The sequence below is a fragment of the Monopterus albus genome, unplaced genomic scaffold (assembly GCF_001952655.1).
Source record: "Monopterus albus unplaced genomic scaffold, M_albus_1.0 scaffold88.1, whole genome shotgun sequence".
Classification (NCBI taxonomy): domain Eukaryota; kingdom Metazoa; phylum Chordata; class Actinopteri; order Synbranchiformes; family Synbranchidae; genus Monopterus; species Monopterus albus.
Window position 1 is genome coordinate 1,710,034 of NW_018127968.1, and position 17,120 is coordinate 1,727,153.

Sequence of the window (17,120 nt, forward strand, 5' to 3'; positions counted from 1 at the left end):
CACTAGGATAAAGTTTTATTACTTGTAAAATCAGCGTTTTAAAATGTTCTTTTTGCTAATGTTTTAGTGTTAATGGTTTATAAGCTAGTGTGAAGCACACAGTTGCTCAAACATGGAGAGTTTGGTATGATAGCACTACACTTGCTGTTTGGTTAGCTGGGAAATTGCAGGGTTTGAGGTGAGCATGCACAAAAATGCAGGGTTTTAAGGCAGTGACTGCGCAATGTGTGCTTGAGACATAGGTTGATTACTGGTCTGTAAAGGGATAAAATAACGAGCTTTTTTGGCAGCACAGCTCCTCTGCAGCGCACTGACCAACTTTGGAACGCAGATCTGGAACATTTTAGATGTGGTGGCCAGGTTGGGGCACAGACTAATACAAATACAAAGTAATTAAACCCCGATAGCTCTGTGAAATACTAAACCATACATGATGCACATAGTTAACCTTGGCTACGCTTTTTTACTCCTGGCCAGGGTCATCATTGTTGCACACTGGTCCCCCCAGATATTGACAACAAATCAGCTACTAGTAGCTTCAGTCAACAGTCCAAATGTGCACTTTTATTTGTATAACAAGTGGTGAGATGGTTTTTATGGATATTTCAAATATCAGATGTCATAGTCAGTCATAGCTTTCATAGTGTTTTTTGCTCCATTTACAGCAAATAATGCATTAGGGTCTAAAGTATTACCACAGACAATATAAACAATACATTAGGATCTAAAGTATTACCACAGACAATATAAACATAAGGATGAATAACAAGAGACTGAGTGGCAGTTATTGGAGGAAGCCTGCTCCGACTGCCAAAAATGTGGAAGAGTGCACAGAATTAACAGGAGCGAAGTTGCTGCTGTCTATGAGTGTTTGTTTGATCTGATCTATGGGAATTTCCATATGGCAACCCCTCCTTTTACCTACAGGCTCTAAAGATCCCCATAGACTTTTAGCTATGTCAGTCACATTTGGGTGTAATGTTCAGCTGCAGTCCATATCCATACAGATTTAATTCTGCTTTGAAGTTCTGCTCGTTATCCTTAGCCTGTAGGCCTCAGAGCTTTGACAAAAGACATTTTCTCTAAGTCTAATTTGTTTTGTATGAAGTCCAAGTGCAATGTGGAATTTCATATTTCCCTTGCTGACAAAAAGAGCAGTCAAATGCAACCAACTAAAAAACAGACATAAAGACAGAGCCAATAGGGGCAGGCAGGGAGGCTGCAAAAATGTTATGTTCTTCAAACACTGCAAAACCTTTGTCCAGGAGAAGTGAGCTGAACATGCTTTTCTTCTGCAACACCGCTGCTTTATATTAACACATTCATACTGGGAGTTTTTGCACAGTATGAACATGGCATTCTGCCGGTGCCATTTAAGAAGTGCATTGTCTCTGCGTGGTGATGAGACAGCTAAACACAAAAGCTTTTTTTAAAAATCAAAGATTATGTGATTGTTAGAAGATTAATACCCGTAGAGGTAAGGGGGGTGTCGTGCCAAACAACTTGGGTTGACTTTCATCTCAGACCTGCCCTGACAGATACAGCTTGGGTTAGACAAACAGAGAGAGGGTTGAAAGAGTTAGAACAGTGTCGGAAGACAGAGAGTCTTCAAACACAGCAGTGATGATGTATGTGTGTGTGTGTGTGTGTGCATTATTTTAACACCATAATGAGTTGCCTTGAGGGGGTCCACATCCATTTGGCTGTTCTTCATTTCCTGGTTGAAAAAAAGTGCTATCTATCCTTTTATGTTGCCATTAGTGACTCACAGCCTCACACACACATGCACTCACACATGCACAAATGCATTCACACACATCAGCTGTGATCTTGCCACAAGGTGTTGCACAATTAAACCTAGTTTGCACTCATAAGCCAACTTTGTGCATATTTCTAGGCCATATATCTACTTGTTAATGTTTGTGTGTGTGTGTGCTGTTTTGTGTGTGTTGGGAGGCTGTATTTAAGGAAGCTCAAACCCTCGGGGGTGAGGAATTAGCCATGACTGAAGATCAGAGGGTTTTTCACTCAAGTCTGTGACAAGGAAAAAGTGAAATCAGAGGTTTGGAGCCAGACAGACAGATTTTGACCTCAGATATCAGATAATGGCAGGTTCTTCCTCTCATTCTCAAACACAGACACACACACACAATCTGACTTTGATGCTCCCGACTACTTCAGGTAGAGTTAAAGTTCTTCTGTTAATATGTTGAATTGAAGTGAGTTGACTTAAGGGCGCACCAGTCAAAATAATAATGTGCCTTTATGTCATTTCAGATTTTTCCACTATCACTGTCAATGTATAGTTTTAAACAGCTCATGTCAGGAAACTAAAACCACTTGCTAAAGGATCAGGGTGTCTCAGGGACTCTTGGTGTATATAGAGCCAGAACAACGCACACCCAGTGGGTTTAATATCCGCATAAACATTCATGCAGCCAACGGCACCATTTTGTTCTTCCTGTTGTTATTTCTTGCATACAGTATGTGGTAATTAGCACTGAGAGAGACTCTATGAGAAATGTACCTGATAACAGTTATTACAGGTCTGTTTGTGTATATGGCAGTGTGCATGATAGTGTTTGGGTTTGCCTTTCTTACTATTCCAAAGTGCATAAATATTACTTAAAATCTTACTTAGCTGTGAATATAAATTTTAACTCGGAAGTTGTGAAGAAGTGGATTATAAGTATGAGTGTGAAATACAACATACTTTCTAATTACAGTTTTGATTTTTATGTTTTGGGGTAGCAGTTAGTCTCCACTTCTTATCTCTGTGTCTTATATTTATCATTACAAAACTGGCTGGAACACTGACTTGTAATTTTCTATTTTATCTCAGTGGATTCATTCGCCAATTCAGAATCTCAGATTTGCAAACTCAGTATTTTCTTTTAAGTCACTTCTGAAAACTCACTTTTATCATAAGGTTTTCATTGATTTGCTTCTTTCAGTGATATTCCTGTTGGAATGTACAGTATGTGCATTTTTTACTTTTTTATGTCTGCCATGTAAAGCACTTTATAACGGCAGATTTGATAAGTACGCTATAAATGCTTTGGCACTGAAGTAGTGGTGTTTGCAAGTTCAAAATAAATTAATGTGATCTTGTTGCTGCTTGTAGATTAGAAGTAAAACATAAGTGGGAAGAAAAATATAACACTCAGAAGCTCCGCAGAATTTGTGGAAGCCTCCATGTTTCAGGAAGCTGAAAGAATCAGCATGTTTTTCTCTGTATTGCCATAGACCACACACACACACACACACACACTCACACACACACACACACACACACACACACACACACACATCCACATGCTGATTGCCATCCTGCAAGACAGATTCTGTATCTGTGGCCTGCCTTTAAAAGTGTGATGTGCAGTAAGAATCATTGCTTCTATTCAAGCACGGCTGAAGACCCTGTAGTCAACACATCTCCTTTTAATTAAAACATTATTTACACACACATGTGCACACAAAGACACGTGCTGCATGTTTAGTGCACACCAATACAGGAAAAACACACAGTAAATGGAATCAAAGGCATGTACTTGCTGACATGTACAAAGTAAATAATAAGCAGTTACACATTAGCATACGCCATGTTAGGTTCTGCTGTACTGAGAGAAAAACACTCCCACTGAATGAAGGGCACAGGGGGTAAAGGGTAGGAAACGGCAAGGGGGAGTGAGGAGTGGGTAAGGTAGAACGGGGGATGGCCGGGGGTTTCAAGAGGAGGAATGCTCTGCTACCCTTCTCTTCCTCTTCCCTCACGTCTGGCCTTCCACTGCTCCTCACTGCTGGTTAGCTCCTTGTCTTTTTGAGCCTGCAGTGCCAGGCAGTCCAGGTGGGCTTTGGTGCGACTTCGCCACTTTCTGGTTTCCCTTTTGAGGAGCTGGTCTTTTTGCTGTCTCAGCTGGTGTGTGGCCAGCTGTGTCGAACACACGAGGAATTTGACTCTGGTACATCAGCTCTCAATGTGCAAGTATACAAAATAAGCAGTATTAACAGCAGCAAACAGGGCAAAATAAGCAGCTACTGCGGCTACACTGCAGCCTGCCACTGCTGCTTTGGGCTGTAAAGGCAGCTTTGAACTGCCTTGGCCCAAATGCCTGAAACTACAAACACACAAGTAGTTCTTAGTTAATATACAGTGACATCCTAATACTGGATGTAGCTGTCTAAGAACAGCTCTCACTGGAGCAACAACTCACATTCAAGCAGATTCTACAAAAAAACCAAACATCAATTTCTATACAATAGATTATTGAATATGCTCAGCTACAGTTGAGTTTGTTTGTTTTGTTTGTTTCCGTTTGGGTTAAATGACTAAAGCTGGGACCACGCTAACTTATGAACATCAGTCTGCTTCTTAGCAGTTTAATAGACTTTATTGACACAGATAAAGTATGAAGAAATTATTAGTTATAGCAGGAAAAATGTGAAGCTAGACTTGTAATCTTTTTTAGAGGAATTTCAGCTAAGACTTTAGCCAGGTGGGAGAGAGACATAGGACAGATGTGACTAGGTGATGTCTCCAACTTTTATTGAAAGAGAGGTTAGCCAGTGGTGTTTGCAGTTATGAGCCAGAAAAATGCCACAAGGTGTTCTGCTGCTATTATATGTTTGTGGGTGGTGACGTGATGGTAACAGGACAGTGAAGTCATCACACACACACACACACACACACACACACCCCATACCCACAACATGACAGCATCACAGTTGGAAGGAATGCTTTGATCCTTAGCTCTGTGTGAAGGATACATGATACTGCACACATAAAGTAAATATAGTATATTTGCAATTACTGATTTATCATTTTATCTGTGTCTCTGTTGTCTCCTATACTCCAGGAAGAAGACGCAAAAATGTCAGAGAACAGAGGTCAGAAGAAGTCCATCTTCCTGTCGTCATTACTGGTACGTTTTTAAAAAAAAACTTTTTCTTCATTTCTTTCCACCTCTGTTTCACTTCCTTCCTACTTTCCCCTCTTTATAATGTAATCAGGTGGTAGTATTTATCCTAAATCATCATCATATTTCTGTTACTGGCCGGCAGAGACTCTTATTGGTCCAACAGTATGGACCACAGCCATAATCAGCTCCACACTTGGCACCACCTCATCCAGACATTAGCTGCTATGTGCCAGCAGCTTACACAACTCTGCACCACTTGTACCAATTAGTCAACCTGAGAGTTTCTTCAGACAGCAGACATCTTTCTAATCTAACCAGGATTCTAGAGATTCACTGCTTGTTTTGACCTTAAAACCCACTGGCAGTGATCCACTGCTCCACCTTAGCCTCCCAATTCAGTCAGTACATGTAGGCTGGCGCTGGAGCACCTAGTCAGGAGGAAAGAAATATTTGGATTACGTCAGTGGCATTGAGTCACAACACCACCATCCAACAGCGTTGTAATTAATTGTCACATTTTTATAATAATATTAATAATATGCTATGTAGACAAAGAAAGTATGTAAATAGATGGGAAGGGGAACTCAAAATAGATATTTGTTCAGATGCCAGTAAGCGTCTTCTGGTGTTTACAGTTCATTAATGTTCCAGCCAAATTCTAATGTAGCTTGAACTTGAACTTATGACAGTAAGATCCCACCAGATGCAGTGTGCACGTGCAGCAATGTATTTCACTGGGCTGCGAAGAGGAGGTCATGAATTGATGTGTCAAAAAGTTTATTTTTCTAGCTGTGGAGAAAAATGAGGAGGTGGAAGATTATTATTGCAGTTTCAGTGACTCTTCAGAGACAAAGAAAGCCAAGGTTGTACAAATAGTCAGGGAAAGCCTTTATGCACAATGCTCTGTCAGTGCTTGTTACCCCCAGAGAGATGGATCGGTAAGGATGTGTCAAGGAATTCTAATTCTAATTCTAAGGTTGTCGCATAGAAGTAGTTAGTTATAAAAGAAGATCTTGCTTGGCACATTACGGGAAATGTAGGATTAACACCATCAGCTTGCAACATTTAAGAGACTTCGAGTCAGGATTTCTTGTCCTACTGACGCTGCTTTGATGTTGATCATTCTTTCTTTAAGTCTGTCTCTTGTGAGTCCCTGCTCTTATGAAGTGCAATACCGAGTTGCTTGAGTGCTCATGTAACCACCTACTGTAAGCGATTTCTCTTAAAGGGAAGGTCCAGTGACTTTAAATGTTGAGTGAGTGTTTACAGATGGTGCGGAGCAGTACTGCATTTGTGAAAAAAAACAAAACAAAACAAAAACATTATGTAAAGCCTTTTGCAGCTCCAGAGGGAGTTTTTTTTTTAAGTCTGATAAATGCCTTCAAGTGACTTCACTTGAGTCAGCGTCAGACTACATGCTTAAAAATCTAATAAAAAAAGTTAGAAAGAAGTCTGAGGATACATTAGCAGCTGAACAGTAGCTTTAATTATCTTTACACACACAAATCACTGATCTGATGGTTGGTGGACGAGTTGCATTGTGGGTAATCTAGACAGCAGGTCTAGACAACAAGGAAAAATACATTTTTACCCATTGTGAGCTTGATAATGTAAAGAGTGCCATGTTTAATCGGTGGAACGTGGCTTTAGGAGACACTATAACACACTCAGTCTAATCAAACTGTTGGAGATACTGTAGCTCAAATGTTTCGATTTTCCTTTCATTCTTTATTAGAGAAAACTGTCAAGATACATTTAAGGTACTTTTCTGTGCATTACCAAAAATAAAACAACAAACAAAAAACTACAAGATCAAGTTTGGACTCATGGTGTGTGTGTGTGTGTGTGTGTGTGTGTGTGTATTAAGTGTACATCAGGTGTGTGAGGTAAATGTCAGTTCATCATTCACGACATTTTCAGATTCATTTTCTGGTTTAAATTACAAACAGATTTGTTTGGCCTGAGATGAGTTGGCTCCATACAAATACTGCACACACATACACACACACACAGGCAGTGGACATGTTTTATATTTACTCAAACAGTGTCTTGTGTCTGCTGTCATGAGATGGTTATGAGGAAGAAGAGAAAGAGGACGATGTTATTAGAGCAACAGAGAGAAGATGGAGAGACTTAGTCATGCACTTGTTTACATTGCCCTCATCATTTTCTGGACTGTAGAAGAATTTTAAAAGTCAGTTACTTTGTTTGGGAAAAATACAAAGTATGCTGGTAACTTTATAAATACCAGCTGCTACTTGTTACAATAAGCCACAATACCACACACACATACAAAGATACTAATACAATACATACTGTAGACACACACCAGTAAGTGCTGGTATTGTGTAAACTCTCGTATACACACACACACACACACACACAGAGATACACAGATACACAGATACACAATTAACAATGATCTTCATTGATATGAGTAACACAGATGAAGAATTTGGCTTATGATGTTTGTTTTCTTTGCTGTTTGGATCACGCTGACTGACTTTCCCCAGCTGGATTTACTGAATAAATCAACCCTCATTCAAAGCTGTCATTTATTTCTGCTGTTGTTGAAGGTGTTGTGTAATGAACAGTGCCTTTAACAGAAGCAGGCAGATGTAGAAGATGGTGTGTGTTTTTCCAGTTTTATGGAAAGGAAAGGAAAAAATAGATTTAACTGACGACTGACAGTATCAGAAAGATACTGTATATACGGTATTAACTGAAGAAGTGAAAACCTTACTTTAACATCAGCTGATTCTCATAAAACTCATTGCCCCAACTTTCCATGTGTGCTAATCAACATGAAGTTGAGGTTTTTGTGTTAGTCTTAGTTTGTAACTGTTTTATTTCTATATGATCTCCTTTATCATTACCAACAGAAATACATTGATACAGAAATAAAATCACCATTAAATTATAAACAAATGTAAGAAATATTATCATTCTACAGTCTGTGTTGTGTTGAACTCAATGTATATTCACGGGGAGTGACAAATACTACCTCCTGTACTGGGAGGCTGTCATCAGTAGTCTATGAGTGTGACTGCATTAGTATTTGTTCTCACACGTTACAATATGTTGATCAAAAGTTTTACTTTTGTCTGTCTCTCACTCATTTTTCCACTTTTCTCTCATCTCTCTCTTCTTGTCTGTCACTCTCGGTCCTTTTAGGTGTGTTGTATGTTTGCTAGTGCAGAGTATTCCAGCTGTGGAGAGTACGAGTTCTTCAACCAGACCAGTAACAGCTGCCAAGCCTGCCCTCAGTGCCAGCCAGGACAAGAGCCTCATATGGTGAGACACACACATAGACTCTTGTTTTTGTCATTTGCTGAGTCCCTACATAGACCTAATTTTAATCATAACCACTACTTGCCTACCCCTAACCCTAACTCCGACCTTGTAACCCATTGTTTTCATAAAATTCCATGATTTATTAGAGAAAGGCAAGTCCCCACAAAGAAGTGTGTTCCCAGTTTTTGGACAAGCATAGAAAAACAATGCCACACACACACATCACTGAAAACTATTCATTTAACTCATAATATTGTTTCTTACTGTAATTAAGTAGCTTTTCATGTACCTATACAGTAGTTTGTGAGTATGTTTTAAGACCAGGTAGTGCAGTGAATTAGAAGGACCCGGGATAGTGCTGCCAAATCAACAACCAATTACAACCATTCAAAATGAACAAATAGCACGAAACACTGACATTACAACCCTATGTGCCATTTTTGTTCAGAACTTGGGATCTAGCGATTTAGTCGCTGTCAGTCAGTTTGCTGAGAGCCAAGGAAAACAGAGTCCAGGTAAATGGTTCAGCTGACACCCCGGGGTGCCACGCCTTCTGAGAGAGACAGCTACACTGAAAGGTGAACAGGATGAATCAAAGTCTCTTTAAGTTATTTGAGCTGGATTACCCTGTGCAAACATGTAGAAATTATTAAAATAAACTGTAATTGAGTTAAATTCACCACCTATTGCGCTTCTTTAAAGCTAAATTACATAAAAAATTACGCTGATAGGCATTTAAAATTTTGAATAGCATTTGATGTAAGATTAAGCCAGCCACACGCTACAGGATAATTAGCACAGTTTTGGGCCTGATTTGGTCTTTGTGACAGTCATGGGAGCGTCTCCCTATGCGAGCGCACTCAGATGTGATTCTCAGGCCAAAAGATCCTGTGGTGTCAGGTGCTGAACAGCCTAATTGTTATGCCTCTGACAGGATCGGAGGGCCCCCAGTACTGAATCATAAGTATCATGCATGTTTGGTATTTATGACTTGGAATCATGTAGTGTGGGGGCAACGGTTATTGACAGCGAGTTGGCCGGGAAGCATCACAGCTGCCTGTAGCATTAGCTTCCACTAGCCTGCTTGGTTCTTTATTTCCAGTTCACCAGCGGGTCACGCTGCACAGTGTGTAAGCGGTGCAACCAACACATACACACACACACACACAACCAAAACATAACCTCCTTGATGAAGGTAACAGCAGTGGATAAAAATACTATGGCACAGTTTTTGGCCACAGTAAGCAGCTATTTTCATTAAAAAAAAGCCCTAAGCCCTGGTGAAAGTGTTGGTGAAGTGAGGAAACATTAAAGACATTGAGTACTGAAGTTTCATGCAGCTTGCAAAATCTGCGAAAGCTGCTTGACATGAGAAGCATGTTTCCTAGGGGCGACACTGCGGCTTGGTGGCTTGAGACATGTACCGCAACTTCCTTGGTTTGATTCAGCCTGAAAGGTTTGTTGCATGTCATCAGCCCATCTCTCTCCTCCTGCACTTTCCTTCTTTCTCTTAACTGTCAACTTTCAAGGAATTGCCTACTGCCTTACCTCCGACATATATGATACATACAATTCAAAGCGACAGATTTGCTTTGAAAAGAACCTTTCAGTTGGTTTGGAAAAGTATTGAGATGACGAACAAAACCATAGCCATAGTGAAAAGTGTACAGGAGATCCAACACGACCTTTAACCAAAAGTGACAAGATCCTGCTGATAGCTCATCACAGAGTCACACAGTCAAGCTGAGACTTACAGATGTCAAACAGGAATATTAGATTTCTTCAAGAGTCAGTCTACAGTAGCCCAAAGATAAGAAGCATAGGCTTGTTTTAATAGACAGATGAAAGTAAGAGGGAAATGAAAGATGAAAGAGAGGGAACAGAAAGAGAGAGAATGATTTGTAAGTGTGTGTCTGTGTGTGTGTGTATGGCCTGATGTCCTGCCTCCCCACTGTGGGGAGAATTGCCACGACGAGAGGCAATCGAGACGTGAGGACAGAATGATGAGTTGGCCATCCTAAACACTACCAGGCGTGGAAAGCTACACACACACAGGGATGTCTGTAATCATTTCAAAACAGTCATAACAGAAACAGATGTGGGTTACGAATGTGTGGGGTGTAATTTTTGGAATGTGTGTCCCCAGCACAGTCGTGAATGATCCCACCAGTTTAAAGAGCGCTGAATTCACAGCAAACATGCAATAAAAAATCTGCATCTTTATGTAAATATGTGTGCGTTGGTGTGTGTTTTGCAGATCTGTGGCTACGGTGTGAAGGATGAGGACTTTGCTTGTGTGCCGTGCCCACAGGGGAAATATTCCAAAGGGAAGTATGAGATCTGCAGACGCCATAAAGACTGCGATGCCCTCTATAAAGCCACGGTGCGCATAGCAGGAACTTCAGACAGTGACGCAGAGTGTGGCCCCTGTTTACCTGGGTAAACAACACTCAAACACACACTCAAAATTCAAAACCTGCTTGCTACATTAAATACAAAAAGGCATCAAACATTTACTAAACAATCCTGTACATTACATTAAATTACGCTGCCAGGGAGGCAGCTTGGAGGTTCTGTGCATTGCCTAAAGGCATCCTGACATTAGCTTTAGTTACATGAAACAAAACAGTTTTTTTTTTAATGGATGTAAATTATTTCTGCAAGAGAAAAGATGCCATGCCTCATGTCACTCTTAGCATTTATATAATATTAATAAAAAAAACTCTTATTCACTAATATTCTTCTGTGTGTACAGACACTTGACTGGTGATTGAATTTACTGTGTATTGCACGTACACAAACAGCGATGCACTGTATAGTCGGTGCATAGTTTGACTATTCAAATCCTGGCACTTGTATCCATACACAAGTTTTACAGTGCTGTGAGCTGACATGTGAATAGACCACCCTGCTGCCTCCATTTTAACACATCCCATCACTCTGTGTGTAAACGAACATTAAACTCTGAACTCCTCCATTTGCACATGACAGCTGTGGATTCAAACCCTGTTACTTAAAAATGTTAATAAGGAAACATTTCCTAACTTCTCCTTCCTATTATCTATGTCTCCCCCTCCTCTGGCTTCTCTGAATAAATCAACCGGCTCTGTCAACAACAGACTGTTTCTTTCATACAACTTTCAGGATGTTGAATGCCTTGTTTTGGATCTCCTGCTCTGCATGAGGCAGTTATTTTACGAATATAGTTTTTTCATGCAATACTTAGGATTAAGTGTGGGTAATTTATAATTAGGCAGGTCTTGATGGAACTGGCATCAACATGAGAGATGACTGATGATTTGGGACTATTGGATAACCCCTCCCCACTCATACAACTGGGAGAGGTCCATGCTGAAACCTCCTCCCCTGTCCTGCTGCCTTCTTGTTTTCTTGGTTTCTTTATCGGCACTGGACGTGTGGGTGTCTTTCTTGGTTCTCACTTTCCTTTCACAGGATGTTTTTGCTTTTGATTAATGTGATTGTTACAGGAATGAATGTGCTGTTTAACACTGCTTTTTGTCCTGTCTGTCTTTATCGGCACTGGACGTGTGGGTGTTTCACACTGCAGTTATGTTGCTTGATGGAGATGAGAACATGCCTGAACACTTTGTGTAAAGTCAAAGTCTGTAGCTCAGTGCACAGGAACATGAGAATGAGTTTGTTGTGAGACACACATTCATCTGCTGGTTCCCTTGTAATAACTGATAATAAATAAAGCTTGAAAAATGCATTTTTTATGTCTATCCATCTTAAATCTTTTCAAATATAGAGCTCCAGAATTTAATTAAATCACTGTAAGTGTTTAATAAAACTTTAGAAAATGTCATGCAAAACATCTACAGATAGTTAATAGATTTTTAATATATACTTATATTACAAACTATTTTCAATAAAAAGGTACATTTTGAATAAATGCTTTGTCAGATAGCTGCTTAAAGGATCAAATGTTGTTTGTTCACCAGAAATGAATAATGTTTGGACATAGCTATGATCTGTTAACACATTTGTCATTGTGCGTAGTTGTTTGTAGTTAAAATACAGTGACAAATGGCAGAATGTGTGATGGCAGAAATGCAAAATCCATCACCAGCAAACATGAAACCAAATGTCCCTTCATCTGTCTGCCCACCAAAATCCTTAGAAATCCCTAAATAAATGCTTGTTTTGTCATGCTCAAGTGTCTGTCAGCACAAGGCTGAGCCATATTCTCTGACTATATCCAGTTACAGTATATGAAGGCATCAGTTAATTACCTGTGTACATTATATGTACGTACCCATTGGTGTTCTGAAGCCTAAATGACTTAATACCACTGTCACTCATTCACAGGCTCAGCTCCTTATTGCTTCCCTCTATCCTTTTCTTCTAATAGCTGCTTCATGACTCCGGGTGACACTGGGTGTGTTTAGTGCCTTCAGGCCATCAATTATGTGCATTTCTTCACTGAGTCAAACTTTTTACCTCAGTTGTGTCTTCACACTTATGCACTGTGTAGGTGTAAGGTATGTTCTAGAAGATATCTCATCCCTGTCATGATTCGGTTCCGCTGCTTCCTGTCCAGCTGTTATTTTGACTTTACTTCCTGTTTTTGTTTCACCTTAGTTTCGGTCTTTTTACATTCTTCATCACTCACGTTGGTTTCACCTGTTTCGTTATTGTTTGCACCTCTATTTAGGCAGCGTCCTCCTACCAGGACGCTGCCAGATTGTTCTAGACCCCAGCTCTGACTTTCCAGCATTTTCTTTGATTACGTTTTCCGACACACCTGCTTCTTATTCCCTGATTACCACCAGCTGCACCTGATTAGTTCTCCCTATTTATTCCCTGCTCCATGTACACTCCCCTGCCAGTTCTTTCTAGTATCATCAGGCCCATTTGTTTCTCGTGTTTGCTGCCTCTGATCTCGGACTGTTATACCGACCATGGGTTTTGTGTTTCCACTGTGTCTTGTATGATTTTTTGTTACGTTAGTTCTCTTATTAAAGAGACGGGTTTTGTTCATTACTTCCTCGTCTGGCCATTTAATGAGTTCACCAAACACTTTTCGGCCGCATCCGCGCGCCGTTTCTGACACATCCCTATGTATTTTATGTCTTTCAGGTATTACATGCTGGAGACCAGACCCAGAAACCTATATGGGATGGTTTGCCACTCCTGCCAGAATGCACCGCGTAACACCAAAGAGTGTAAGAGTAACTTCCTTCATTTCTGTTTGTTTCCTTGCAACCTTCACCCCCCCCCCCACACATCTTTTTTCTTTTCTTTTTAAGTCTGCTATGAATTCCTCATTTTTTTCAGCATTTGTCTTCATAGCTCTCTTCAAACACAGGCCTGTTTTGCACTGGATTCAAAGCTCCTAAACATTAAAGGTTTATATCTAAATGAATAGAAATAAAATGGGACAGGGTGTACAGTGCCAGATGCACTGGAGCACCCTGGGTGTTGAATGGTTACAGTGCACGCCACCTGACCACAATGTCTGTGATTCGATTACCCTTGCTCTCTCTCTCACTCTCAAAAAAAAAAAAAATGTAGACAGACTTAGTTTGAAGAAGCAGTCAGAGGTCGGAGGTTGTGCTGAGTTCTCCCAGACCCTCTGGTCTCTGTCTTCCCCTGTATCTGTATACAGAAGAGCTGAACTCTCCCTTCCTGTCCCTGGATATCCGCTTCTCTGTCTCCAGTGGGGTCTTTGGCAGCTTACCCATAACCTCATACCCTAAATACCTGACTCTGTGTGCACATGTGGACAAATTTTACTTTGATGCCATCGCTGTGAGGACATTGTGACCGGTCCTCACAACTTCAAAGGGCTGACAGAGGGTTGAGACTTGGTTTTAGGGTTCAGGTTAGAATCAAATTTAGGTTAGGGGAAGGGTTGGTTTGGTATTTAGTTGTGATGGTTAAAGTTAGGTTTAAGTGGCCTGGGAATGTGTTTGTCAATGTGTGTCTTCACAAAGATAGAAAGACAAATGTGTGTGAGAGTGTATGCAACAAAAGTTGGGGTCACATCTCTGAATGATAATATTTACCAGAGGTTGGCTCCATTTTCTGTTTCCCATCACTCTCAGCAGTTCATAAACATTTCTTCACAAAGTGAAAATATTGTCAAGTGGCATATCCTAGTTGGTTTGATCATCTTACATTGGTCTTCTATGAGCTGAGACATGTCTTCTTCAGTTTGTAGGTGCCCTTTAAAACCCCAGTAGAAGGCAGTCAATCAAGAAATAGGGGTCTGATATTTTACAAATTTTGATGATAATGACAGTGATGATAATATACATAGGGATGATGCAACCATATGATAAAGTATTTAAGAAAGTTTGATTGTGTTTTTAAAGCAGCAGAAAAAGGCTAAAGGGTAACAATCCCAGACTTAGTGATTTGTCACCATCATTGACATATAGTATGTGATGAACATGGCGCCACCACTTCCCTCCACTCTGTGTTTTTGCAACCAGATTCTACGCAGTAGCGACCGGAAGTGCAGTGACAGCCAAAGCTGTCAAAGCAACTGACACCTCTTTTTTACATCATCAAATAACTTATTAAAAGCAAACATACCAGAAAAATGACAACTTGTACACACATCAGCGTGATCATATCTACCAAAAACCAAACCACCAGGGGGTGATCCAGTCATGGTGGCCTCACTTCTGGAAGCTGTCATGGCGTCTATATTTTCTACTGTCAATGGTCACAATACATTACTGAAATTAAGCTTCAGTATTATAATTGAACTTGGTAACAAATAGCCCCTGCACATTCTCTCATGGTAAATGGCATTAATATTCTATTAGTTCATCTTCATCGGTTTTAAATATAGTTATAAAATCTTCCACTTAGTGTTCACCATGCACAGCAAAGTTGTATTTATCGCTATGACCCTCTTGCTGCTTACTTCCCACACATTTTCACTATCTTTACTTCTTTGTTGCATCCTCTATGAACATGGCTTGGCCACTTTTGCTTGTAATTGCTTTGAGTTGAAACTTGCATAAATTTTAATAAATAGCAGAGACAATAGCATGAAAACGAAAAGATCATAGTAAAAAAAAAACATTTAATGTTAATTTAACCAAAACCAGTTTGAATTTCATAACTGAATCTAGAACAGACTTTCACTATAATTCCCTGATTATCTGTAAGATGCTAATTTTGAAACAAGTCAGAAAAAGGGGGGAAAACATGCTGTCAACATTTGTTATGATAATGTAGAGCTGGAGCCAAATATACTGTGCTCCCTGGCTTTGTCCAGATGTGACAGATCACGATGAAGGAATGTCAGCAGAATGTCCACAGTGTTTTTGCCCTCACTGTTACTGTAATGGGAATTATATTTATCGGCCCATAATTACCAAAAATCCCCACTGAATGTAACCGAAGAGCCTGGAAATGAATGGTGTTGTTATTTTGTCAAATTTAATGAGTGTGTTTTGAAAGATGAAACCCCCCCCAAAGCAGCACAGGCCTGCAGAGGAGATGATGTGAAGCAGGAGTAGGAGTTTATGTGTGTGGATAAGAATAAACACTTGCATATCATCAGCACTCTAATTATTTTTTTAAGCATGGAAATGAGTGATTAAATGATGCTGCAAAGTCCAATTAAGAGTGATAGAATGATGATCAAAACTAGTTTGGCATGTCATTTTAGTCTTGTCTTAAGCTTTATCAAACTTATTTAGGAACTGTCATGTTCAGTTTTCCTTATTTAAAGATGTAGCCTCATATTTAGCATGTGGGCATTAGACTGGTAGCAATATCATTACATAACTCTCAGCAAGCAGGTGAAATGTCAAAAATCACCAAAAACAATTACTGTATTACTTCACTTGTGTAACAAGAAATAACAGACAATTTAACATAATATGTAATTGTGATGGACTATTGTGTTCAGTCAGTAATATCTGTTAAAATTCTTCAAATCAAGGTGTTAATGTACTACCATATTCTAAAATAAGCTTGATCACACTGAGCATGCTGTTTCTCCCTCTCTATTAAGTTAGGCTGTGCTGTACTTTAATTAAACCCCTGCAAAAGTAAATAAAAAAGGAGCTGAAAGCTGGGATTTGTACTTGCACAGGGTGAAGGCAGGCTGACACTCGCCATGTAATCTGTAAATTACCCAGGCTTCTGCCTAGCTCTGTGTGTGTGATAATTAAAACTTCAGTGTGTATGAGAAAGAAAGATGATTAGCATGTTAGTGCTTGCGCTGATGCTACTCTTTGGCAGGCAGACATTCTGAGCCTGTAGGCATCACTTCAGTTTCCATTGTCACCTTATGATTTCTATTGACTGCTGCTGCCGTTTGACCTTTTTCATATCAGCTCAGCTGCTACCTGAAGAGAATGTTTTCAGCATCACCAGAGACTACAGCTGTGCACTTTGAATTTTAGTTTTTCACTACACAGACAACAAATGATTATTATTAAAAATACATCTGTCTAGATATCAGTTTCTCACAGATGTTTATCAAAGTTAACCTTCACTTCATCCCTGCTTGCAGAGGTATTGCAATTATCACCTCAAACAAAAATGATCTTCTTTTTATATCTATACTGCTCTGCAGATCTGCTCCCCTCTGTTTGGACCTGAGAAACCAGATTGTCCTGCAGAATTATCATTTTACAATGTGCTTTCAGCCTGCATGCTGCATGATTAAGAGATGAAACTGCCAGATGCTAAACAGAAATCCAGTTCAGGCTCATGTCCTTATTCAGAGAGTGTAAACAAATAGGCTGACCCTGAGTTAGTGTCTGCAGCCACAGGGCACTGATGTGTATGTGCGTGGGATGACATGAGAAGTAGGAGAGCAATTTATCAACTCGAGCAAATTAAAGACTGATTAAAAGAGCTGATTTATGAGCTGCCAGGAGTTTACAGCTCCGTTGGGAATAAGAATAAACAGAT

The 17,120-nt window shown here is 39.9% G+C and overlaps 1 protein-coding gene across 3 annotated transcripts in view; it reads left to right on the top strand.

The window, feature by feature from the left end:
• Positions 1-17,120, top strand: part of edar (ectodysplasin A receptor) — a 32,752-nt gene that overhangs the window by 6,484 nt on the left and 9,148 nt on the right. For all 3 annotated transcript variants that reach the window (XM_020607640.1, XM_020607642.1, XM_020607641.1), the window contains 4 exons: positions 4,857-4,922; positions 8,094-8,213; positions 10,471-10,652; positions 13,314-13,399. In XM_020607640.1, coding sequence (XP_020463296.1) covers positions 4,872-4,922; positions 8,094-8,213; positions 10,471-10,652; positions 13,314-13,399 — 439 coding nt within the window. In that variant the 5' untranslated portion in view covers positions 4,857-4,871. The remainder of the gene's footprint in view (positions 1-4,856; positions 4,923-8,093; positions 8,214-10,470; positions 10,653-13,313; positions 13,400-17,120) is intronic.